The sequence below is a fragment of the Rhagoletis zephyria genome, unplaced genomic scaffold (assembly GCF_001687245.7).
Source record: "Rhagoletis zephyria isolate East Lansing unplaced genomic scaffold, Rhagoletis_zephyria_1.1 Rzeph_scaffold_03136, whole genome shotgun sequence".
NCBI classification, from domain to species: domain Eukaryota; kingdom Metazoa; phylum Arthropoda; class Insecta; order Diptera; family Tephritidae; genus Rhagoletis; species Rhagoletis zephyria.
In genome coordinates, this window is record NW_016160220.1 from 2624 (window position 1) to 30323 (window position 27700).

At 34.0% G+C, this 27700-nt stretch overlaps 1 protein-coding gene and 1 long non-coding RNA gene across 3 annotated transcripts in view; one reads left to right on the forward strand and one right to left on the reverse strand.

Moving 5' to 3' along the window:
- Positions 1 to 5429: 5429 nt before the first annotated feature.
- The window catches only part of LOC108368466 (uncharacterized), a 23170-nt gene continuing 899 nt past the window's right edge, over positions 5430 to 27700 (forward strand). Inside the window, exons 1-2 of the long non-coding RNA XR_001848373.1 lie at positions 5430 to 5508; positions 16471 to 16478. This is a non-coding gene — a long non-coding RNA (uncharacterized LOC108368466). The remainder of the gene's footprint in view (positions 5509 to 16470; positions 16479 to 27700) is intronic.
- Positions 8470 to 27700, reverse strand: part of LOC108368465 (fork head domain-containing protein FD3-like) — a 51243-nt gene continuing 32012 nt past the window's right edge. For both annotated transcript variants that reach the window (XM_017623315.1, XM_017623314.1), the window contains one exon: positions 8470 to 9778. In XM_017623315.1, the coding sequence (XP_017478804.1) occupies positions 8734 to 9778 (1045 nt within the window). In that variant the 3' untranslated portion in view covers positions 8470 to 8733. The remainder of the gene's footprint in view (positions 9779 to 27700) is intronic.

The window sequence follows — 27700 nt, forward strand, 5'->3', positions numbered from 1 at the left end:
ATTAAAAGCACTAAAAAATTGCAATAAAGGCCGTGAGAAATATTTACAAACCGCGGAATCCTTTTATGAATACGCAGTAGGAAAGGAAGTTTTCGCAACAACAAGCTTTTAAATCAGAATTTTTAGAAGGATTCTATGATTNATACGCAGAATTTTGTCGATTACTGGAGCCCGCAGTGTTGCTTACTACACTGTTGCCACTCTTCAATACCTTTTCATAAACTTACCCTTTCAACCACAATTTTTCGTGCTATAATAGATTGTAGCTAAATATAAACTACTTAGTTTCCAACAAAACCCTTATTCAATAGTAAATTTCACATATTTTAAACATATTTTGAATAGGAACTTATAACTTTTTTACCATCTGCAAAACTGACGAAGTGGCAACCATCTAAAGAAGGAGAAATCAGCTGACACGGAAAAATCTAAATTCCGCAGATTTCTGCGCTACGGGCTACAACTACAGAAAAATTCTGCGGTGTTGAGTTTTCATTTACATGGCGCTTTGGTAAGACAGATCGTGTCAGCTGACTCGGGTTTACGTACCGGTAGGTTTACGTTCTTGACTAATTTCAGCTTAAATCTGACTACTTCGGACTGAAGAGAGTCACTCTCACTGAGTGTTGCTCTCTCATTTTTGCTGTCATTTTCAAGTTAAGGAACGCTTTTTGGACTAAATATGACTACTTCGGACTTTTTCTGACTATTTCTGGGAGATAAGGAACGCAACTATTACTTGGCACACTGTCTATACTGTCTATTGAAAGGTAGCCATGAAAACTCCTCCGCTGCTTTCCTTTGGACATACGTCAACATAAAAACAGTCAATGTTGTGATCGTTTTTTTTCTTTTGTTCTCCAAGCTTTCAGTCGTTCTCCTTGTTTCTTCGGTAATTGTGTCTTAGTGAAGACCAGTGATGGAAAGTAGGCACAATATTGCCATTTTTGGTACTATCATTCTCAGAGGCACTTTTGCCACAATTCACCATGTTTTGGCACAATCATAGAATATAGAAATTTAGCATAAAATGCTAATATATAAGAAAAAATCACATACCACGTTATAGATTAAAAAATTACAAAAAGTGCAAATTAAAAGCACTAAAAAATTGCAATAAAGGCCGTGAGAAATATTTACAAACCGCGGAATTCTTTTATGAATACGCAGTAGGAAAGGAAGTTTCCGCAACAACAAGCTTTTAAATCAGAATTTTTAGAAGGATTCTAAGATTGCAGTTTTATAGGCCATTAAATAAAAGTGTAAGTTTCTGCAATACCCCGATGATTTTTGATTTGTTTTTCTGACAGTGTCATACATTTTCATGCATTTACAAAATTTTCGAACACACTTTATATTGGAAAATAGGCATAAAATCGAAAACTTGGATTCTCCCTAAAAATTCTGAATTCAAAACTTGTTGTTGCGAAAACCTTCTGAGTTTTTATAATTTTTGTACAAAGTTTGAAATGCCGGTTTGTGTACATTTATTGTGTTTATAAATTATGAGTTAGACTTTTATATAAAATCAATCAAAAATAGTCAATGAAAAAAATAGACGAGACTGGTCAAAATGCCTCATTTCCATTATTTCGCATATAGGTACATACATACGTGTGTAAAAATGTCAGAATAGCTATATTTCGGTGTATTTCCCATCCGTAATTGGAATTCTGTGTAATTTTACTATGAATTTATGTATATGTCTAAGGAATCCTTCATAAAAGTAATTTACTGCAATAATTTAGTTAACTAATAATTATTATATTAATTCAGTGTATTTTAAAAATATTGCTTCTAAAAATATATTGCTCTTAAAACGCCTTAAAAGAAATTCAATTTTGTGGCACTTTCATCTTCTTTTCGGCACTATTTTTGAAGACTATTAGGCACATTTGGAAATTTTGCATTCCATCCCTGGTGAAGACCTATTTATTTAAACAAAAAACCTTTTGAACATGGCAGAAGAAAGTCATTTCTATAATTTAAAACTAAATATAAGTTAATTGCTTTTAGTATGGCCTTCTTTTAGAAAAGTTAAAATCTCTCCATTTTGATCCGTTATTTAAATATTGGTATTTTTGTTTACTTGTCAAGGTTTGCCAATATTTGGTTCTTTGAAATATATGTACTAAATCCATCTTTGAGCAATCAAATCAAAAATAATTTGCTCACATGTGCTCCATTTTTGTTTCGAAGGACAAAACACGACGAGGCGTAAGATTGTTATTTTAGTTTTTATTTGCAGAAATTTTCAATGTCTAGTTATAAGGAAAGTCATTGTCACATTGTTGAAAAGCTGTAAGTCAGGCCTTTAATTTGGTAAAAGTTACGTAACGATCGAATACTATTTGTCGAAGATATATTGAAAAAACTCCATCCATAGCTAGTTTTTTCCTATTGTTTTCTTCATCTGTAAAAATACTTTAAAAATATAAGATAGGGAATGCCAAAAACTATACTCGACGGTCAACAGCTTTCATCGGAGCTGGTTACCCAAATTTACTGAGCTGCATTACTTTTATATTAAAGTCCTCGGGAGATCCTTTGAAGGACTATGAAACTGGACAATAATCTATATATTAATACGCTAACATAAATTTTGTCTCTGTTCGTTTGGCGATCCTAGCGAACCGATTTCAAAACCAAAAACACCATTGGAAAGGCTTTTTTCTCTAGATGGTTTCAAAATTGGTTGAAAATTACGGCTTAAACCGTTGTTTAAACATTTCCGATTTGTGTATAGATGTTGCTGCAACATGTTCAATTTGAGATGTTTCGCATGTTGTTTCACTTCGCATTTGAAATTAAGCTTTGAAATAAAGATAAATATGAAGAAATAAATGATAACGATGAAGTCAAAAAAAAGAAGAAAAAAGTGAACATAAAAACGAAAATGGAGACATTGACGGATAAATAAGAATTAGGGTAACTGAACGGGTAAGAACATTTCTTGAATTTATGAAGTGAAACTTCTTTAGGCAGTTGGTTGGTTGGGAGTAAATTGTCAAATTCCAAGGGAATAATGCACATGGAAATGCTTCTCAGTGGTTTAGCGGTTTGAGAATAAAATCAAAAACAAAAATGCCTAGAGATACAGGCAAAAACGAAGATCAAGGTAAATTTAAACACTTTAAGGTAAAGGTGAAGAGGAATATGCAGAAATAAAGATAAATATGAAGAAAAGGATGAGGATGAAGATCGATATTGTTATCGATATAAAACTCGATATTTTTATCGATATAATAATCGATATTGCTATCGATAAAATAATCGATATTGTTATCGATACTGTTATTGATTAAATAACCGCTATTGTAATCGATATAATAATCAATATAATAATCGATATTGTTATCGATACAATAATGGATATTGTTATCGGTATAATAATCGATTAAATAATTGATTTTGTTATCGATTTAGTCATTTACATATATTGTTATGATACTGATACTGATGATTGTTATATTTATCGCTGAATTAATCGATTTTACAATCGTTGTATTTTTCTATATGTGTATGGATATTGTTATCGGTACCTTTATCAACACAGTTATCAACAGGGTTATCGATACAATAATCGGAACATGGAATGTGATCACATTACATGACATCACATCACATTTTATCACATGATATGAAGAGACATCACATGATTTTGCATCACATAATATGATATCACATCACACGATATCATGTGACATGACATTATATGATATGACATCACATTATATGGCATGACATCACATGACGAGATCACATGATATGACATCGTATGACATGACATGGCATTACATGACGTGGCATCACATGATATGACATCATATGGTATGACATCATATGACATGACATCAGAGGATATGACAACACATGACATGACATCCTTAATCCATATCACTCACATCTTATCACGTCATCGCACCTCATCTCATCTACGTGAACAGAAAAAGAAAAGGATATAAGCAAAGATGTGAAAGATAAAAACAAAGATGAAAACCAAGGTAAAGTTACCGATTTCAAAACCAGAAACACCGTTGGAAAGTAATTTTCTGTAGATGACGAGAGTTTTTATAGTTTCGAATTGGTTGAAAATCGTCGTTTAAAAATTTCCATATTTGTTAACGATTGTTTTTGCAACCTGTTCAATTCAAGCCTTTCGCATTTTGTTTTACTTCGTATTTGAAATTAAACTTTGAAATAAAGATAAATATGAAGATGGAGAAACAAGTGATAACGATGAAGACAAAAAAAGGCAAAAGTGAAGATAAAGACGAAAATTGAGATAAAGGCGAAAATGGAGACAATGAGAAATACATAAGAATTAGGTTAAAAGATAGGAATCGAAATAAAATCAGCCATAAAGGTAGTGAAATTTATCGAATCATCGAAGTTTATAATTATCGAAATTTATCCATGCTTATTAAGTTATCGCAACGTATCGAATTATTCAAACTGATCAATGTTTACTGAGTTGTCGAAATTGATAGACACAGAATCTTAGTTGTCCAAATTTACGGATAGTTATCGAGCTATAAAAACGTGTGGGATTAACGAAATTTGTCAAGTTAAAGAAATGTATCAAGTTATCGATATTTATTGAATTATCATTATTTATAGACTTAACGAAATATATCGAGGTGTCGTAATGCATAATTATAATTATTGATCTACTGAAATGGTTGGTTCAACAAAGCAAATTTTATGGAATTTTCAAAATATATCGATTTATCGAAATTTCAACGTTATATAAGCTTATCGATTTATCACTGCTTATCGAATTTAATCGTCTTAACAGAGTGTAACGAGTTATCAAAATGTTTAGATAGTTTTCGAGAAATGTGGAGATGTCAAAATAAAAATTTATAAAGTTATCCAAAGTTTTTACATATTTGAGTTATCGAAATTTATCGAGCCATCGAATTTCACAGTTATCGAAATTGGTCGATTAACGAATTTTGTTGAGTTATCGAATTTTACTGTTCTTGAAATTCATCGAACTATCGATATGTATCAAATCATTGAAATTATCGATAAACTTGAATGTATCGGGTCAATTCCAAGTCCTGCCGAAGTCCTCCAATGACCTTCTCAGATAAAAAAGAAAATTAGTTACGTGTTAGCAGAAGATTTTCCGGTTAGTTAATTTGTACCGTATAAGTATTGCTACGTGTTAAGTTAGAAAACCTCTCCAAGGCTTCCAAAACTAGAAAAACTGTCGAATTTCGACAGTAACTGGCACTCTAGTACTTATTAATTGGCTTCGGCGAGAACGATGGTGTCCTTAGAACAATTTACCACATTCTTTTTTTTAATTATTTTTAAGTTATTTATCTAATTGAAATCGAAAAAGCATCAAAACTTTAGGAACGAAAATATTTTCACAATTCGCAGTTATTCGCAATCAAGAGCCAGTCTGAAAGAACGAAGTGCATATCCGAACTTGTCGACCTAAATATGTTCTAGAAAAACGAATTCCGTTCTTGGCTTTTTCTGAAAAAGTTCTTTGTGGACTGAATATAACAAAATATTTCACGAAAATGATCCTAAGATAGTGTAATTAGTAATTTTTATCCTATAAATCCCTAATTATGATTAAGTTTCATGTTTTATTTTATTACTGAGTATAAACATAAAATAATTTTGACCGGTTTTACTATGCAAATATCCTCTGTGCGATGTTAAAATAAAATATGCTACATATGTTAGTTACATATAATAGTTTGTGTAATAACAATAGTGCTAAGAAGATTTTACATTACTGCATGTGTGCCGTCGATTGATAAAGACTGCATAATTTCTATGTGATTTATTTTCCTAACAATATTTGTGCGCGTTTTTTATGTTTGTAATGTATTCTGTGAATTTAAATTACCAAAGTGTTAGTTTTTTATGTAATGTATATAATAATAATATGATAATTCGTGAATTGAACTAAATGAACTGAATGAACTAAATAACTAGTTCACTAAGGGGAGCGAACTTTTTACAACTGAACGGTTCACTCAAAATAACTAAAGGGCCCAACTCTACTATATATTTTACAAAACGTTAATGTGTGTTTGGGCTTTAGCATTATCAGATGTCTCGTATTTGCTCTGCCCTGTTCTTACGGGTCAATACATATAACTTTTGAGGCAAGTTCTGATGTTGGAAACAAGGAAAATTAAAATGCTTTGCCTACAAAAAGGTCCAGCCACTTATGATATTACTAGTACCTTTTGTTTAGAGTCCAAGTAGGCACACAAAATTTCCAAAGAATATAAATACTTACCTTAAATTAAAGTCTAGACCTGTCAATCTGGCACTTGAGGTCGAAATAACGTATACATTATATGACCTTTTGATCGAAAAATTAAACTGATTCACATATTAATTTGACACGAAATATTTTGAATTGATTAAAAACAATTGGTAATTAGCGCATCGCTGCTAATATCACTCACGATTTTCTTTCATCGTATCGAGATCAGAATGAAAGGAGTATCCTTCAGCGGAGGAAAAATTCTCTTCATAACCGCCTATGCGATTTTGGCCGACTGCAATACAGCATTCGTTGTTTCTTTTCTGCGCCAACTGGCGCTAATTAAAAATGCCAAGTGAAGCCATGTCCACCACTTTTCACATTTTCTTGCTCCAGCATTGCGTTTCTGACTATTCGTACAACATGGCCGACGCAGCGGAGCTCCTGTATTGATCCGCTGCATTATATCTACTTGTACATATGTTGTTAAGGTTTTCACTTTAGCAATTAAGTTGTCTCTTAAAGTGTGGAAAATTTCTTGAATTAATTATGTACGTCAAAACCTAATTATAAAAGCTTGACAGATTTCGTTTTGAACTTCCATTCTCTTCTAAATTTCCTTTATAAAATAGCAATGAAAATTTCCACAACGATTCAAAAAGGCCAATTACAGGTTATAGTACATAAATTGAAGAACATATTTATGGACAATCCTAGCGGCGATCTATGCGACGAATGTTGCTGCTAAGCTGCGATATCGATACGAAAATTCTCGCTAGCTCGTTACAGAGTAGTTGCGTTCTCTAACTCGCAAGAATTTATAGGACTTTAGCAGAAAGCGTTCCCGTACTCAGTTCTCCGGCTTCTTTTGCTTTGTGACAGTTTTACAGGTTTTAACCCAGAAAAGTTGGGAAACGCACCTAATGCAACCGTCTGATTCAAATAATCGAATATCGCCAAATCTACTTTGCACTATGTCCTGGCGACTAGTAGAGAAGTAACCAAATTGATTTGATGGTTTTTGAAGTCGCTGATTTCGAATATGATGTTCGATTTTTCAGATTTAAAATGGCGGTTCCAATACGGCGACCAAATTTTATAATTTTTTCCCTTTCACCAAAAACATATATATAAGCGGGGCCCGATGCAATACTTTTGGAATTAAAAATGGCGAATCAATATGGCGAACAAATTTTATAATTTTTTCCTTTTCACCATAAGCTCATATAAATAAGGAGTTTTCGAGTCCTCTTATTTCGAATCTGATATCAAATTTTTTAAATTCCATATGGCGGATCCAATTTGACGTTATCGTTATGTAGTTGTTATATTCTTCGGATGTGCTCCCTTTAATAATATTTTGCAGCAAAATGTTTAAAACAGCAGTTTTTGTTGCATCTTTCTTTTCAAACATCAAAAAGCACGCAAAAAACACGTGAAAGTTTTCTAAGAAAAAAGCTCATTATCCAAAAAGTGCAACATGATTCTCAGCCCACAAAATTTAATTAAATATTGTTATTGCCCACAAAGCTTGAAGACCAGCAAATGAAACCAATTTTACTTTACTTAAAGTGGAATATCATAACCTAAATTAGAGTCCATTTTGACAATAAGTTTTATTTCATTTAGCAAGCTAAATGCTAATTTTATTTTTTGTTAATCACACAAATATTACCTTCGTTATTCATTTCCATTCTCCTTTTATTTGAAGTATATTTCTCACTCTAAGACTTACTTATTCCAATTCGAAGTACAAGAATACTGACTTCGAAAGAAGAATAGTAGAGGGACGTGAGCTGCTGCCAATACATTGCTCAGCGTCAATTCTTCGTCAAACACGCCGGCTGTGCTTCTATTCAAAAGCGCTGAAAAGTGTACCCAACTTATCACAAGGGTGCTCTGGGCGTCGAGTACCAGATTTCCATCTTCGTCTTTAAACTTTTTATAGAAATGTAAGTTTTAACAGCGGATATCCCAACGGAAAAACTGTTTAAGCAAATAATGAGTGTGCCCTTTTTTTCTCTAGAGAATTAGCTTAGTGAAGGGATAAAAGAAATTGATCTATTGTTACTTTAAAAAATGACTTTTGGCCATTGCATTGTTGCAATGACGCTGTTTTCGTCGCATCTCTTCTCTTGTCGCGCATCTATGGAATTTTCCTTGTTTTATTGTCTACCTCAAACTAAAATTCATAGTACAATTAAATTATTAAATATCGCTTTTTTTAAAACTGGATAGATGGTTTATTTATAAATTTCTTCTTCATACTCATAAGCTACTCATACAATTTACATAACACATTAATTAGATTTGCGATTCTCACATTTACAGAATACCAAGTTTAAGAAATATACATACATTTTAAAAGTTACCGCATATTTGATCATATTTGTGGTTGAAGTTCATCATAGCAAACATTCAATAATGTATACAAATTTACATTTCTTCATTCACAAAAATTGTGAACGCAATTTACATGAATTTCATTTCTAACCGTTGGTCTCGTCCACATTTCCAATTAATGCCTCTATGCGAAAATCTTTCGCATTGTTGTGCTTTGTTGTTCTGACATGATCGTACTCGAAGGGAATTATTGTTTGTTTGTGGGTTTCATCATCATTATACTTTACCTTCGATGTATCTTTTAAACCCACAAAGTTATTGTTACCCTTTTGTCGATCGTTTGAACAATTCGAAATTTCTGAATTATCAAATAATAAAATGTATGAAGATGATCTTTTTGCATCACCCTTATTCCCTTTAACGACGTCTTCAGCGTCTAATTGCGGATCTAATCTATTATTTGTACATACACTATCAATTGAGTCTGATATGTGGGAGTCATGATCATTGGAGCTTTCGACGTCAATTCTATCACACGACAAATCATCGCTTTCATTGAAGATGTTAGAATCTTTGTATTGGAGTAAGTTGCTGCAATCGATATTCTGTTCTTCTATGAAACTGGCCGCCGATCCAACAGAAGAATGCAGTCTGCTGTATTTATCCTGGGTGTTGTCTTGCTTATCGTCCATCACACCGAGAACGTTTGTGTTTTTTCTCATAAACGAGGCATTCTGACAGACTATGTTGTCGAATTTGTCGTTGTTCTGATATGAAAGAACATCTGCACCTGCAAAGAAGTTGAACTTTTTCTCTTCTCTCCGCGCCGCATCGAAAACATCAGTCGGCGCATGCAACATATCGAAGCAATCACGATTGCCTGTGAAATTTGCGACATTAAAATGAACTGGCACTAAAGGCACAGGTTTTCGAATCCAAAATGGCGAAATAGACCCAAAAACCGCAGGAAATGGAAATCTCTGCATAGCGGGTGGACGTTTGTATCTCTTTCGTCTCCTTAGGAAGCTTCCGTTGTCAAACATGTCTTCGGCTAATGGGTCCAATGTCCAGAAGTTACCCTTACCCGGATTTCCTGGTTCGCGTGGAACTTTAATAAAGCAATCGTTTAGGCTCAAATTGTGCCTAATGGAGTTCTGCCATGCAGGAAACTTTTCCTTATAGTATGCGAATCTGAAAAAAGAACAAAATTTCTCATTAAAACAGATATATTGAATTTAAAAGCCTAGCAACTAAAAGGCTGTAATAACTAAAAAAAGGAGCACCTTTGAGAAATTTATGCATAATTAATTGTCACACATATTAACGTTTCATAATGTGTAAAAATTGCATGCCAAAGTCTTGTGAAGNGAGCACCTTTGAGAAATTTATGCATAATTAATTGTCACACATATTAACGTCTCATAATGTGTAAAAATTGCATGCCAAAGTCTTGTGAAGTTTCAGCATAGTTGCCAACTTGGTGCTTTAAGCACTAAATTTAGTGCTTTTTGAAAATTAAAACGCCAAAAAAAAATGGTTTAGTGCCTAGTGCCCTTTTTAGTGCTTTTTTCTGCACTAAAATTTCTGAATTTACAAGAATCGACAAATTTAAATGCACTAAAATGCAACCACGATTGATAAAAAGATGAAGTTGCAAACCCACGTTCTTGCGTTCTTGTTAAATTGTATTCGCGTTGAAAATGCTAGCACGCAGATAAGTTAAGTGTTTACTTGTCAGGCCATTATCAACTCTACAACCAAAAAAAAAGTGTTTACTTTTTATTTTCTTGATTATTGATTGATTACACAGTCCGAAAAATTTTAACTCTTTTTGCCACCTGAGTTCATCGGTTTTTAGAGTTTTCGGTGCTGAATCCAAATCTGGCTGCAGAATTTCTCTACCACGTCCGAATTTTGAGATATCCTAACCTCTAAGTGTAAAAACACGGTTTATTATAAAACAACAAATTTTTTCGCTCATTTCTACTTAGGGTATCATTAAGTATTACTCTTCCCCTTCAAAATTCAATTTCGTTTGTTGTGATTCGATTGCTCTTTCTTCAGATGTACCAGTTTTAATGTACAGTACTTCGGTATTACTTCGTAAGCATGAATGTGTATTTATTTACACAAGTAAATATTGTTTATTTTTTCACTTTTGTTTACTACAAACTGTTATAAAAGAAAGTATCCTTTGATAAAAAAAAAATTTAATGCTTTTAGTGCGGTAAAACGCTCTTTTTTCCAAGGTTTGGTGCTTTTTGAAATTCAAAGTTGGCAACACTGAGTTTCAGAGTGAGAAGAAGGGATGCAAATTTTGAGCAGTAACATCGATACATCGATGTTTCGATGCATCGGAGAAAAGAACATCGAGGCTAAAATACATCGCCAGAGAAACATCGATATATCGATGATTTCCGATGTTTTGCAATTTCTTAATTTCTAGTAAAATTTAAAGTAATATTGAATACTATAATAATTATGAATGTATTTTCCTGTATTTTATTATTATTTTTATACCCTTTCTATTATTAGCATCAAAATGCATACCATCGTAAGTTCGTTTGGGCCTAAAGATCCTAGGCCTGATCTTGTGGAAATTCTAAGGGGTGTTTGGTTCTGTTTTAACGGCTAGGTTGATAGCATTCAAAATTAATCAAACAATTTTATTTAGCTTGGGGCCGCTTTTTATGAAAAATAGACCGTACTCATATTATGGGGGGAACCCGAGTCCCCAGTCGATGACGATGGAGTCGATATCCCAGCGCCTGACCATGACGAGGTACGAATAGTGATTATGCTGATGAAAAGTAACAAAGCTGCTTGAGCTGACGGCCTGTCAGCTGAGCTATTTAATTACGATGGAAAGGAGCTAATAAGGTGCATGCCCGACGACTGGAATTCAAGTGCGCTCTGCACAATCCACAAGATAGGCGACGCCTTGATACGGCTGTTTAAAATGACGTTGAGCAATACCACCAGCCCCATTAGAATTCGGAAAGATCTCTCCGAGCCGAAAACCACCAAACGAGGTTTCAGACAGGCCGACTCCCTTTCATGTGACTTCTTTAATGTGATGTTGGAGAATATAATAAGAGCTGCAGAACTGAACCGCTTAGGAGCAATTTACTACAAGAGCGTACACTTGCTGGCTTATGCCGATGTGACTGACATCATCGGTAAGAAAAACTGCCTTTTCCAAGTTGGACAGGAAAGCAAAGCGAATGAGTCTGGTGGTAGACGAGGACAAGACGTATCTCCTGTCATCAAACAAACAATCAGCACATTCGCGCCTTGGCACCCATGTCACTGTTGACAGTTACGATTTCGAGAAAGCAGAGAATTTCGTTTACTTGGGAACCAGCATTAACACCGATAATAATATCAGCATGGAAATCCAAAGCAGAATCACCTTGCCAACAAGTACTACTTTGGACTGAGTAGGCAATTCAGGAGTAAAGTCCTCTCTCGACGTACGAAAACCACAATCTGTAAGTCGCTCATCATGCCCGTGCTGGTATATGGTGCAGAAGCATGAACAATGACAACATTCGATGAGGTGGCTCTTGGAGTATTCGAGAGAAAGATTTTACTCGCATTTACGCATTGGCGACGGCGAGTACCGTAGACGATGGAACGATGAGTTGTATGAGCTTTACAATGACATGGACATAGTGCAGCGAATCAGGGATGTAAAAATAGGTACAATTGTACCTTTTTCCGACGTTTGATGACTTAAAGGTACATTAGGTACAGTCACTAGATTTTAGGAACAATCATCTTTTGATGCATTGTTAGTTTTTTTTTCCTTTACCGTGCTAATATGTTTACATATAGGCACGGGAAGAGCTTCGCTTTCATTTTGAAGAATAAACAATTATATAGAAAAGTCGTCAATAGGAAGAAAATAAAAAAGTAATATTATGTATTATCTGTAACATTTTACATTGAATTTAGAGCAGCCACTACGAAAAATTAACACTTTACTTAATAATAATAATAATAATAGATTGGCGCTTACACATATGTTAGTGTCTGGCCGAGCTTCTCCTCACTTTACTTAGCTATCCTAAAATTCGTATTTTTTTTTCTATTGATTCAATGGCATTTACGGTCAAATGAGTGAAAACAAATTGTCAAACGGGACTAAGAAATGATCTTTTGATTGACTTAGATCAGAATAGGCCTTCAGGCGTGTATATGAACTGCTAAAGCGGATATTTTTAAGTTTTTGGCCCATAATACCATCGGTAAAGGTAGATATAAAGGAAAGAAAGTTGTGTCAAAATATGTCGACAAATTTTGTTGTCAAAATATGACATAATGAAAACCAGCCTTTATTTGCCCATACAGTCCAGTGTCTAGGATGTCTTCAAATTTCATATTTTCTTTAGATGAGAGCTATAGCTATTTGACCCATATTCGCATTTTGATTTCTGAAAATACATACATATATTTAAAATGCTTTCGAAGTTACTTACGGCAATTTGATTATTTTCTCTAGACTTGCTGCACCTATTAAAAGGAATCGGATTAATTAGCAAACTTTTCCTGTTGTTTTATAAAAAGCTGGATAAAGAAATATGTTTTAAATTGTATGTTTTTAAAGTTTGTTTTTTGTTTTTTCGCTAATATTTTCAGTAGACAAAAACAACGCTTCTACGACTCCCATTAGACTATAGTATATAGATATAGGCCCAGTTAAAAAAAACCTAATCATGTTTAAAGTAAATCTGTCATTTGTATTCCTATTATAAAAAAAATAAAAAAAAAAACTACAAATGAATGATGTAACTTTTTTTAGGTACAATCTGTCTCATTTAGGTACATTTATTTTATGATGCTTTGTTGAACTCGACCAAAATCGCTGTGGCGGTTACAACGACAAATAAGAAGAAGAGAATAGATCTATAACACGGTGTGACTATGTTATAATCCCCACGAAAACCTTGACGGTGGTACCGGGAGGGGAACGGTACATGACGTTAGGAAGTTTAGTTTGGGTTAATATCTCACACTGACGGGGCTAAGCTTTCGATGCAATGATGAAATTTTAAAGAATTCGTAAAAATCTCATCCAATTTTTTGGCAATTTTTCTAAAATTAAATAAACTGTGCGCACTTCGATTGTTTTATAAAATTTCGGAAGAAAATCGGTAAAGCAGTGAAAATAAATAAAATGTGAAGAATTTCTTGCAGAATTTGCTTTGTTTTTCGTACAGAAATTTCTTAACGAGTTCGTGTCAACCACTTCATACAATTTTCCTTGAAGATTAGTAAAAAAATCGTTACAGAAATGAGAAACTTCTAAAGATTTCGTTAAGATTTCGGAACTTTGGTTTGCAGGGTATTGTGAAGTTCTGTTTATGTGTTTTTGTACAACTCTTTTTACCTCTATTAATAATAATAATAATAATAATAATAATAATAATACATTGGCGCTTAGATACACATATGTTAATGTTTGGCCGAGCTTCTCCTCCGGTTTGTGGTGTGCGCCTTGATGTTGTCACACAAAGCGGAGGGGCCTACAGGTTTACGCCGACTCCGAACGGTGATTGTATTTTTATGAGAAGCTTGTTTTTCATGGCAGAAATTCATGCGGAGATTTGCCATTGCCTGCCGATGGGTGACCGTTGTTAAGAAAAAACCTTTTTTCTACCTTTTTTTTGCGATGTTGCTTTGACCGGGGCTTGAACCCAGGCGCTGCGGAGTGGAAGCGCGGACTTCTTTTCCGCTACACCACAGCGGCCGCGGCCTCTATTGGTTGCAATAATTTTAAGCTATAATAAAAAATTGTTTAGTAAGTTATTGGTTCTGATATTTTTTTTTTTGTAAACTCTTTCCATGCAAATATGTATGTACATATGTAAATATATCGAATGATTCTTAAATCTGAAATATTTGTGCAAAGTTTCAAATCGAGCAACTTAATTTTATATGTAAATTGTCTCTGCACGATTGCATATCTTCTTTATACAGGGTGTCCCAGAAGTAACGTGCCAAACTTNTATTGATAACAGGAAAAAGAATCCTTTCGGAAAAAATTTGCTGCCAGGTGGCGCTGAAATTTAGTTACATATGTATATGTAACTAAAAATCGTATTTATGCTCGAATTTATTTCACTATCGAAATATATGAATTCGCATATCGATGGTCCTCTGCAATAACGACACAACTCAAAATTCAAAAAATCATATCCCTTATTACTGTTAAAAAGGTTAAGTAGTAAAGATTATACATGAATAAGACAACGATTAAAGAGCCACTTAACAATAGTACGAGTTTANAGTGTCACCGTTTTTGAAATATTTACATTTTTTCGAATTTAAAAAAAGTCTTGCCTTTTCATGTGTTTTCTTTAACTGCAACTACAAACCGGGCAATACTTAGTAAATTTTTTATGTAAAATACTTCCAGATAGTTGCCTCTCCATACTCAAATGCAATGTAGTTAAAATATATTAAGGAACCATCATAAAATTAGGACTATTTCTGGATTTTTAACTTTTTGATATTTTCTTCCCCAACTTTGACTATCTCGGGTGAAAAAAAAATGTACTGAGCTATAACTTTACATTACATAAAAAAATTGCTCATTTAATAAAGATTTCAGAAAGGTGCCACACTTACTGTTTTGAATAGAAAAAAAAAGTTATAGCCGCTTTTGTGGGTAAAGGACTGAGACACGCTAGAATGTATTTAATAGATTTAAATTGAATTTGCTCTTGTTACCGTCAAATGACATGCTAAATAGTACAAAGGTACATAATTACTTGCTTCTGACATTATTTTATGTTACTTACCGGAATTCGGACTAGAGTCTATAACAAGGGCTATATCTATCAATATTTTGTGTGAAGGATGGGTTCACGTGAAATAAGATATACATGAGTTGTTTGAAGAAAAATTTATTCATTTATTGATAAAATATGCTCAAATTGGCGACCTTCTACTCTAATACAAGCTCGGCACCTTTTAAGAAAAGACGCTTTTAGAGATCTTAAACTCAATTGGGCTATCTCAGCAGCAGCTCCATTTATTTGTTCCCGCAAATGCTCTTCGTTTTGAATTGTTTTTGAATAAATTTTGTCCTTAAGACAGCCCCAGTAGAAAAAATCTAATGGATTCAGGTCTGGCGATCGAGCGGGCCACGTTCTAGGTGGCGCAGGAGTCGAGTTATTAGTAAAACACGTATTTATGGTCCGATTCGTCTCATATTCGCGGTGTATATTGCCAATAGGAAAAACAATACCTTTGCAAAAAAAAAGAGCCGCCAGGTGGCGTTGGAGTCGAGTTATTACTAAAAATCGTGTTTATGGTCCGATTATCCTCAGATTCAAAATATACATTTATTGATAACAGGAAAAAGAATCCTTTCGGAAAAAATTTGCTGCCAGGTGGCGCTGAAATTTAGTTACATATGTATATGTAACTAAAAATCGTATTTATGCTCGAATTTATTTCACTATCGAAATATATGAATTCGCATATCGATGGTCCTCTGCAATAACGACACAACTCAAAATTCAAAAAATCATATCCCTTATTACTGTTAAAAAGGTTAAGTAGTAAAGATTATACATGAATAAGACAACGATTAAAGAGCCACTTAACAATAGTACGAGTTTATATTTTTTGAATTTTGAATTGTGTCGTTATTGTAGAGGACCATCGATATATTTATGACATGAAAAGATACATATGTATGTATACTTTTGCAAAAAAAAACTGAAATTCAATCGGAAACCGCCGTCTACGAACAGCCGTTCCTTATCTATATATGTATATAAAAATGGTGTGAAAAATTTATAGTAATTTATCAATTGAGAACGGTTGGGCCGATTTGGCTAAACTTTTTTTTAGTTGTTCGTAATTGCCAGGAGAAGGTGTTTACGAAAGAAAGTTTTGGGGAAACCCGGAAAACGGAAAATTGGAAAAATCGAAAATTGTTTTTTTTTTTTTATGGAATTTTGTGCGCAATTCCTTCGGAATGGCATTCGAATGGAAAAATAGAAAATTCTAAGCGGAAAACTCGGAAAAATGCAGAAGAATGCGAAAAATTTGAATTTTTTCGACGAAAGCTTGGAAAATTTCGGATAGTTGTGAAATTCATTGGGAGCTTGAATCAATTGGAACCAATTTGGTCCTATGTTTCATAACCGATTCGAATGGGACCTGCTTTTTTGGAAAGCTGTTTATAACAAGGAGTGCAAAAAAATTTTATTTTTTCCGATAGGTAGCCCAGGGGTCGAGCTACGCTAAAAAATGCAACGAACCAGTTGGCAGCCTTTTGCCTAGATTAGCATATAGGATTCATTTTTGTCTCTTTGCTTTGGCACGTAGGTAACTTATTGGCTGGGTTAGCATATAGGATATTTTTTCTGAAAGGTGGACCAGATACCGATCAATTCCAAAAAATCTTATTTATGGTCCGATTTGCTTGAAACTCGATACCCGTATTATAGATCGAGTCATTGTTTTATAGTTCGAAAGGTGTTTGAAGGCTACGCAAACATGCGGGTATTGGCTATTTAACCATACTTATTACACAAGCCAACGAAAATGGGAAAAAAGTTAATGCAGCAAATGTTAAGCCTATTTTTGCCGAATTTTTGTGTGCTGATTACGAATACGTAAGCATAAAGTTTCCATCAGCTCCAGATTTTAAGAAAAACGAGGTCAAAGTTTCAAAAAATCGCGTTTTTTTTCAATATTTGAGAAGCTCTAGCAAAGAAACAAAAGGTGGTAGAACCTTCCACTTAGGCTTTGATTAAAGTTAAAATCTCGAATACTATCCTTGCAAGTTCCCGCACCTTTGCTTGATGGTCACTTATAGTCATTTGTTAAACAGGAATAACTGATTTTGGGAAGTTTGAGTTCCTACCGCAATTAAGCAAAAGGTGATAGAACCTTCCACGTAGGCTTATGTTAAAGCTAGAACGACAGACTACCATCCCTGAAAGTACTATTCCTGCACCTTGCCTTAATGGTCACCTATACTCATTTACTTTTTATCGTCAAAAACGGTGTAAAAATCAGTGTTAGCTGTTCAATAAATGACTATAGCTAACCTTAGGGTCAAGGTTCAGGAATGGTATTTCCAGGGATTGAAGTCAGAAGTCGAAACCTTAATTTAAGCCTAAGTGAAAGGTTCTACCACCTTTTGTTTCATTGATAGAGCTTATCAAATATTGCAAAAAAACGCGATTTTTTGACACTTTCACCACATTTTTCTCAAAATCTGGAGCTGATGGAAACTTTCTACTTACGGATTCTTAATCAGCACAAAAAAGCCCATCAAAAACAGCTTTAACATTTACCGCATCAAAATCGGTGTTGCCCTGTGTTACCTACACTAATTATATAAAGAGAAGCTCCCTCTTTTTATTAGAGGTGATCTCGCGAACGGCTGTAGCGATTTTTTGAAATTTTGGACACCTACTGCAGACTTCCGATATATTAAGGGAGCGTGGCATCACCCATACGTATCGAATTTTTCATACCGTATATCTCTGAAAGTATCTGGGGTAGTGTCCTGGAAATTGGTATAGACATTTTGGGGCTACTGGAAAAGGGGACGTGGCACTTTGCAAACATATTCGAACTTTTAACTATCTGTAAATATATACACCCAGAATACAGTGTATTTTTCTTTTTCATAATACATTTTTTGTTAATTATTTATAGAAATATAGTTAATTTTGCATCAAATGGCACCAAATTTTGAGTATGCAGTTTTGTAGTTCACTCAATTTCAGTATCATAAAGTGCAAGTTTTTAATGGCTATAAGACGCCGTTGATTTTTGAGATTTTTTTTCTCTGATGATGTTGCGCATTTCCTCCTTAACGAATGCGCGAGTTTTTTTGTATGGGGAAAAATGCCGAAGAGTGTCAGTATGTAAAAGACTTATTCTGGTGGCTTAACTCCTCCTAAACGACCGAAACGATTTTAATGATAATTTTTAGTGGCGCTGGAGCCGAGTTATTCGGGGGCACCAGGGATCAAAGTCAAATTACTCCCGTTAAATCAACCATCAGAACATCAAAATAAAGCCCACAGCGCTGCAGCGATGTTGTTGTTTGTACCGTGCAGGAAATTTATTTAGTTTGGATNAAGTGAAAGGTTCTACCACCTTTTGTTTCATTGATAGAGCTTATCAAATATTGCAAAAAAACGCGATTTTTTGACACTTTCACCACATTTTTCTCAAAATCTGGAGCTGATGGAAACTTTCTACTTACGGATTCTTAATCAGCACAAAAAAGCCCATCAAAAACAGCTTTAACATTTACCGCATCAAAATCGGTGTTGCCCTGTGTTACCTACACTAATTATATAAAGAGAAGCTCCCTCTTTTTATTAGAGGTGATCTCGCGAACGGCTGTAGCGATTTTTTGAAATTTTGGACACCTACTGCAGACTTCCGATATATTAAGGGAGCGTGGCATCACCCATACGTATCGAATTTTTCATACCGTATATCTCTGAAAGTATCTGGGGTAGTGTCCTGGAAATTGGTATAGACATTTTGGGGCTACTGGAAAAGGGGACGTGGCACTTTGCAAACATATTCGAACTTTTAACTATCTGTAAATATATACACCCAGAATACAGTGTATTTTTCTTTTTCATAATACATTTTTTGTTAATTATTTATAGAAATATAGTTAATTTTGCATCAAATGGCACCAAATTTTGAGTATGCAGTTTTGTAGTTCACTCAATTTCAGTATCATAAAGTGCAAGTTTTTAATGGCTATAAGACGCCGTTGATTTTTGAGATTTTTTTTCTCTGATGATGTTGCGCATTTCCTCCTTAACGAATGCGCGAGTTTTTTTGTATGGGGAAAAATGCCGAAGAGTGTCAGTATGTAAAAGACTTATTCTGGTGGCTTAACTCCTCCTAAACGACCGAAACGATTTTAATGATAATTTTTAGTGGCGCTGGAGCCGAGTTATTCGGGGGCACCAGGGATCAAAGTCAAATTACTCCCGTTAAATCAACCATCAGAACATCAAAATAAAGCCCACAGCGCTGCAGCGATGTTGTTGTTTGTACCGTGCAGGAAATTTATTTAGTTTGGATGAAATTTATAAACTACTTTATTTTCAATGATAACTAATTGAAATTCTCACTATCTATATATAATACGCGAAGGGATTTTTTGTGCAGGATAACAGATCTGTACCGTTCGCCCGATTTTCAAAAATGAGATGTCAGATTAAAGCGCTTGGTCTGTAGATGTGCAGTAAGTTTTTACTTTTTCGAAAAGAGTTGCACCTGATAAAAAATTGTCTTCAAATAATTTAATAATCAATGCTATCAGATCCACACCGTTCGTCCGATTTTCAAAAGAGAGGTGTTGCCACATGTTTAATTAATATAATTCAACTTAATTCATCAGTTGATTAAAATATGTATCGCAATGTTAGACGAAGAATATTTAAGAATATCTTAGCGCGAAACTACTTTCCAAAAGGGCTGCCACCGGTTTAAAAAGTCGAATTTAACTATATCTATATATATATTACGCGAAAGGACTTTTTGTCCAGGTAATCAGATCTGAACCCTTCGTTTGATTTTCAAAAATGAGGTATCAAATTAAAGGTCTTGACATGTGCAGTAGGCTTCTACTTTTCCGGAAAAAAAGTGCATCTTTTAAAAAATCAAGTTGAAATTATTTATAAATCAATACCATCATGGGATGGGGATCCTTCGCTCGATTTTCAAAAATGAGGTGTCAAATTAAAAGGCTTGGTTGCAGATGTGCAATGAGGTTTTACCTTTTGAAAAGAGTTGCCACAGGTATCAGTCGAATTGCTTCTTAACTGTGAGAGTGTTGCCCCTGTTTAAAAAATCTAATTAAATTTTAAACAGGGAAATTACATAGGTAATTTACAAAATGTTCCCCCACAGGGATCCAGACTAAAGGAGTTTAATAGTGATGTGCTGAATTGTCGGTACCCAATACTTGCAAAAAATTTCGGTACCCAATACTTCCTTTTCGGTACCCGATACCGATTCGATACATGAAACCTTCGCTATAATATATATTTAAATTTTGAAAAGAATTTATTTCAAAGCTGTTTTATATGATGTTGCCAAAAAGACCCAGAATGTACAAATCAGACGATGTTTTCGTAAAATATTAACAAGCATAATATGTACGGCAACCGCATCTCGACAATACTGCCATCACAAACACTCATCCCTTTCTTGTACTTATCGCAACAGTCCTACCAACCGCTATAGTTCTTGCGGCAACGTTGTTAGACTTTTTCAAATTCGCAATAGCTGTGGTAACTCTCTTTTCAAAGAAAATCTACGTTTGAATATTATACATTAACGTTCGAAATGGCGTCGCGTTTGAGTAAGTATTTTTACAATATTAGCTTAGAAATTACATGCTACAAATATTTAATTGCAGAAAACGAAGGTAAACGGAGCGGATTATGGCAGCACTTTACAGCGGTGGATGCAGTAAGGGCAAAATGCGATTTTTGTAAAACTACTCTGTCTTACAAAGGTATGCCTATATATTTGCTCATTATTTAATAACTAAAATTATTTACAATAAATATATTACAATAATTAGGTGGAGGTACATCCAATTTACGAAAGCATCTCCTTGTTAAGCATCCATCAATTGAGTTATCGCAAACAACATCGGTAAGAAACGATGGTAAGTGTTTTATTGCATTGTANAATAGATTCAGTAACTGATTGGAATATCAGTCAGAAAATTTGCGCAGTTGCGTCCGATAACGCAGCTAATGTCATTGCTGCCATTAGACTTACCGCGTGGCGGAGCATACCCTGCCTTGCCCACACGCTCCACCTAATTATCTGCGATTCCTTCAAGGAGAGTAACGTTGACGTTTTGCGAGATAAATGTCGTTCAATTGTAGAATATTTTCATAGAAGTATAGTGGCTGCAAATAAATTAAAGGAAATACAGACCACAATGAATAAACCCCAATTAAAACTAAAAATGGAAGTACAAACCAGATGGAATTCTACATTCCATATGATTCAAAGGTTGATTGAAGTTCAGGAGCCTCTTGAGGCAACTATCGGTGTGCTGCATAACCCCATAAGTATTTTAGCCGCAAATGAGTGGGAGGTTTCGAATGAGATTTCTCAACTATTAAAGCATTTTGAAGATTTGCNTGAGCGCTGAACAGTACGTTACTGTGTCGAAAGTAATTATTTTAATTCGAGGGTTGCAATCGTTTTTAAATAACAAGTTAAATCTGTTACAAACAGATACAGGCCGTATATTTGCTGAAAAATTAATATCCAACATAGGTAAACGGTTTCTTCGCTTTGAGCACAATATAATTTTATCAGTTTCAGCCATCGTAGATCCAAGGTTCAAGAAAAATGCTTTTACGGACAAAGAAGCTTTTCAGGCCTGTAAAGACAGCCTCATCCGATTAATCGAGAACAAAAATTTTTCAAACAATGAGGCCACTATTGGTGATATCAGAGTAAATTTAAACAGCAACCCCTTATGGACTGACTTTGATCGCCGTGTTCAAGGAAACACTAATAGTTATTCTAAAGCTATTATTGAAATTGACCAATATTTAAATGAAAAGCTTTTAGATCGCAAATCAGATCCACTAAAATGGTGGAATGAAAAAAAAGATTTCTACCCCAGATTGGCAGAGATTGCAAAAGAGTTCCTTTGCATTGTGGCGACGTCAGTTCCAAGCGAACGTATATTTTCAAAAGCGGGGCAAATATTAACCGAGCGAAGAAATCGTTTAGATCCTAATAATGTGGAAAAATTAATTTTTTTAAACAAAAACTAAGTCTTATTTTTAACGTTTTAAACATTCATAGAAACTTAAACGATCTCCATGTGTGCCTGATTGTTATTTGATATTATTTAAAAAAAACCTTTGTATTATTAGTTTGTTGTAAATACGAACGGAAAAGTGTACTTAAATATGATTATCTTAACACAGGACACAAAAATGTATATATTTAAAAATAAATGTATGTATAAAAACATTTCTTGAATATAGGTATATGTGCACATACATAAAATATATAGTAAATGTACTTCATTTTTTATTTAAATTCGGCTTGTTATATTTTTGGAACAAGTGCAAGTAAGGTTTAAGGAGATGTCTGGAAGAAGTTTTAGAAAAGCCCCTTTTCTTGAAAATGTTTATACATTTATGATTTTAACAATTTTAAAAGCTATATAGGCACTACATTCGTATTTTGATACGTGGGGCTCCCCTGAACTACTTTTACTTTATATATTTGGCTGTTGTGCGGTCTTATAAGAAATCTAAACATTTCGGTACCGAGTATCGAAAGTATTGGATAATTTTCAAATCGGTACCGAGTATCGATCAATACTTAAAAGTATCGACTCAGCACATCACTAGAGTTTAAAAAGGTAGTAATTTGAAAATGTTCTGAAAAGGGTTGCCACCTGCTTTAAAAGCCGAATTTAGTTATGTACAGTATTAAAATATGGGTGTTAAAAGAAAGGGTGCTAAGAAATGTTCAGTTTAAACCTCAAAATTTTGTTGATGGTTTGAAGAGAGTTGCCAGCTGTTGAAAATTTTAAATTCAACTGAAATATTAAGTTAAATAAATTACTAAAAGAGGTGATTTAATCGTTCATGGATTTGAGAAGGATTTATATCTGAACTGTTTACGAGAGTTTGCCAGGTGATAAAAAAATTAAATTCAATCTAATTCTTCAGCTAATTGAATTATGTATCAAAGTATCAGATGAAAGCTTTAAAAGATTTCAGTTTAAAAATGCTTCGCAGAAGGTTGCCACCTGTTTGAAAAGCCTAATTTATTTAACTTTTACCCAATTTTAATTTAATATTAAAATATGAGTGGCAAAAGAAAGAGTTTTAATAAAACTTTCGTTTGAAAATATGTTTTGTTAGGGTTGCCATCTATTCGATTTTTATTTTGAGCGATAAAGTTCGGTAATTGTGTTATCAGCTGTCTCGATGAAGTGAATTGGCCCTCTCAGAGCCGCGATTTCACGCCCTTAGACTTTTTGTGCCATGCCGTGAAGGACCGATATAATGCGAACAATCTATTATGTCGGGCATTTCTTAAGATAGAGCCAGAAACCAGCAACAAGGTCTTGGAGAACTGGGTTAACAGGATGCGCTACTGCGAAGACAGTCACATGATGAAATCGGGTTCCATAACTAATGGGAATATACGTTCTTTCGAATAAACCCATAATATACCGAAAAAATTAGTTTGAGTTTGAATTTTTATAAAGAAATAATTTTTTTGTTATGTCATCAGATCTTTAATGTGAAGGTCATTAGATCAGCACCGTCATTCTAAATGTGCATTAGGGTTTTATTTTTTGAAGTTTCGAACTCTTTTAGCGGTGCACGGTGGTTTGAATTTTGAGGAAATGAAAGACCGACGCCATTTGAGACCACTCTTCGTTCAAAAAGGGATGGACGAATTTACTTGAAACATTTGCAATATTTATTAAGGTTTGTGAATAGTGTTGCCATCTGTTTAAAATATTAAACTCAATTTTGGCGTCTTAACGCCATGCGGGTTCACTAGTTTTACCTACAACGAACTCATTTATTTAACATGGCGATGTCCTAGGAAGCAGTCTCTTTCGCTTTCGTTCTGAACTATATAGGTCATTCCAGCGAAGATAACACCACAGGTAAAAAAAAAATACACAGATTGTGATTAAATCTGTGGAAATAGTAAAGCAGATGGAATAATTCTACATTTTCAATGTTCATTAACTCGGCTGTAGTATGACTATCTCTGATACAGTATTCTTTCCCCAAGTTGGCAAGGCATGTCTATCTTGTTGAAGCCAACAATCCGAAAAGTAATTATAGCAAAAGAGAGTAAAATTCATGGAGTTTAAATCAGTGTGTATTTTTACTAAAATATAATTGATGTTGGGCAGTTGTAAGCGTTCAAGGGAATGAGTATTGGATGTCCCTCCCGTCACAGCAAAATATGTTTTTTTTTGTTATCTTAACTTACAAATATATAACCTATTATTTTCTGCCAAGTAACAATACCAATTATGCAGCGCGTAATTGTTTTAGCTGCAAATAATATACTTGAAATAAATATTTATGAAAAAATTTAGATGTTAAAGTGTGTCCCACCCGTCACAAAATTACTTGTAAAAAAAATAAACAAGTAGTGGAGTTTCTGAAGTTTTCTAAATAAGTACGTTGATTTTATTAGTTTACTTATTGGTTGTGGAAATAGTTATTCATAATTTAATACGCTATTTATTTTGGATTTTGGTGACCATTGAATTTAAGAATCATGAATCCAGCAGAAAGGAAAAGGAAGTCAAGAGAGAAATTGAAAGAAAATAAAGAAAAATGGGAAGACTTTTTGAAAAAAGAGAGAATAAGAGATGCTAAAAGAAGAAAAAGTAATAAAGAATGCACTATCAATGCAATACAATTTGTCGGCAGAATTAGGGTCATATAACTGCTTAAGAACATTGCGTAAGGCCGTACGTAATAAAAACGCAAAAATCTTTACCACAAAGTCCAAGAAAAAAACAGCTGTTCTGATGCAATTAGTAAGAGATGTACCTAAAACAAAATTTTTAGCGGATTCTTCAAGGAAAAAGAGAGAAATCATTCCAGAAATCGACAACAAAAGGCACAAAGATTTTACGAGAGGAATGACATAAGCCGGGCTTTACCTGTGAGAAAAGATACAGTATCAGTTAAGAGTACAGAAACAGGAATTAGTTGTTATGTTGGCAAAAGGCACATGGTTATGTCAGTTTCTGAAGCATTCTCACTTTTTAAAGAAACGCATCCTGGGGTTAAAATGGGGGAAAATATATTATATGAAATGAGGCCGATGCAGGTATTGCTCATGTCAGAAATGCCACACAACGTCTGCGTTTGCATGCACCACGCAAATTACAATTAACTCGTAGAGGCTGTTCATAACATTTTTGACGCTTTTCCTGGTAATACTACTGATTTGTTAAACGAAATATGTTGCGATTGCTCAAACGCAAAAATTGTATCGATATTCAATATCTGGGATCCGAGAACTACGATATAAATTTGAACGTTTGTTGGCAACAATGGACAAAATCAGAAAAAGGACTTCAAAAATCAAGTCTTCCCGGTACAGTAAACCAAATACTTCAGGAACTTCGGAAGAAAACTCCTAAATTTAAATTGCATGTTTTCATAAAAAGACGTCAATCGGAAGCATTCCAGGCTCAAAAGCTGCAGACTACTATTTAAGAAGTCCTGCTGCAAGTAGACTTCGCGGAAAACTTCACGATTTTATCTCAAGATGAAATTCAGAGCGCACATTGGTCTCATCCGCAAGCTACATTATTTACAGGATGAGCTTGGGCAGCAAAGGGAGAATAAAAAATTTCCTTTGTAATACTTAGTGATGAATNCAAATTTTTTCGCTCATTTCTACTTAGGGTATCATTAAGTATTACTCTTCGCCTTCAAAATTCAATTTCGTTTGTTGCGATTCGATTGCTCTTTCTTCAGATGTACCAGTTTTAATGTACAGTACAGTACAGNGGTCTCATCCGCAAGCTACATTATTTACAGGATGAGCTTGGGCAGCAAAGGGAGAATAAAAAATTTCCTTTGTAATACTTAGTGATGAATTGTTGCATGACAAGTATGCAGTGTGGACCTTTTTAAAGAAAATTATTGAGGATATACAAACTAAATATCCCATTTTGAAACAAATTCACGCTGTTTTGGATGGTTGTGCTGCACAATTTAAAAATAATTTCACTCTGTCAAACATCTGTTGGTCGCAAGAGGACTGGGGTGTTGAGATTGGCTGGAACTTTTTCGCAACTAGTCACGGAAAAGGTGTGATGAACGGTCAAACAAATGCTTTGAAACGCTATTAAAACCAGAAGGCAAATAATGAACTCTAGCAAAGATTGCTATGATTACTTGAAAACGAAGAATCTGAACATTAAAATTCATTTCATTTCTACCGACGGTATAAAAAAGCAATAAAGAAAAACTCAATAATTGGTGGTCTGCCATTAAGTCAATTCCACATGTTCAAAAGCAGAAAAGAATAAATGTCTCGCTTATGCCCTCTCTGCAACATCAAGACAAAAACAAATACAAATATCTCAAAAAGTAAAACTCCGCTACAGCGATGTATACAGCGATAGTGAAAATGGGGATGCACCAGCTTGTTATTAAACAGTTTTATAAAGCTTGTTATTAGTTAAATACGCTTCGTTTTATTTAAAATATAATAAATATTCAAACAAAATAAGTAGTGTGCTTTTCCTTCACGCAGTATGTGTCTTCAATAGTGACTCGTCTCACCGGTCACAAAATACTGTCCCACCCGTCACAAGCTAAAAGAGTTTTTTTTTCCCCAATACCATAAGACCATCAAAGCATAAAATGAACCTTAACATTCTTCAAGCTTCATACGAGAAAGACGCTATAAACAAAATATGTCTAGTTTGTCTTAAATTTTAATTTTTTTTGTTTTTTTTTTGAGTAAAAAGAGTATCAAAATTCGAAACATTTACTCCTTACATTTGTTTTAAAGTAATCTTTCAATTAGTTGACTTAAGAAAAAATTCACCGATAGTAACTAGATCGCCATCAGTTAAAAAGCAGCGATATGTGGTACTTCTAANACCAGAAGGCAAATAATGAACTCTAGCAAAGATTGCTATGCTTACTTGAAAACGAAGAATCTGAACATTAAAATTCATTTCATTTCTACCGACGGTATAAAAAAACAATAAAGAAAAACTCAATAATTGGTGGTCTGCCATTAAGTCAATTCCACATGTTCAAAAGCAGAACTACTTCAAAGCATTAAAGAATAAATGTCTCGCTTATGCCCTCTCTGCAACATCAAGACAAAAACAAATACAAATATCTCAAAAAGTAAAACTCCGCTACAGCGATGTATACAGCGATAGTGAAAATGGGGATGCACCAGCTTGTTATTAAACAGTTTTATAAAGCTTGTTATTAGTTAAATACGCTTCGTTTTATTTAAAATATAATAAATATTCAAACAAAATAAGTAGTGTGCTTTTCCTTCACGCAGTATGTGTCTTCAATAGTG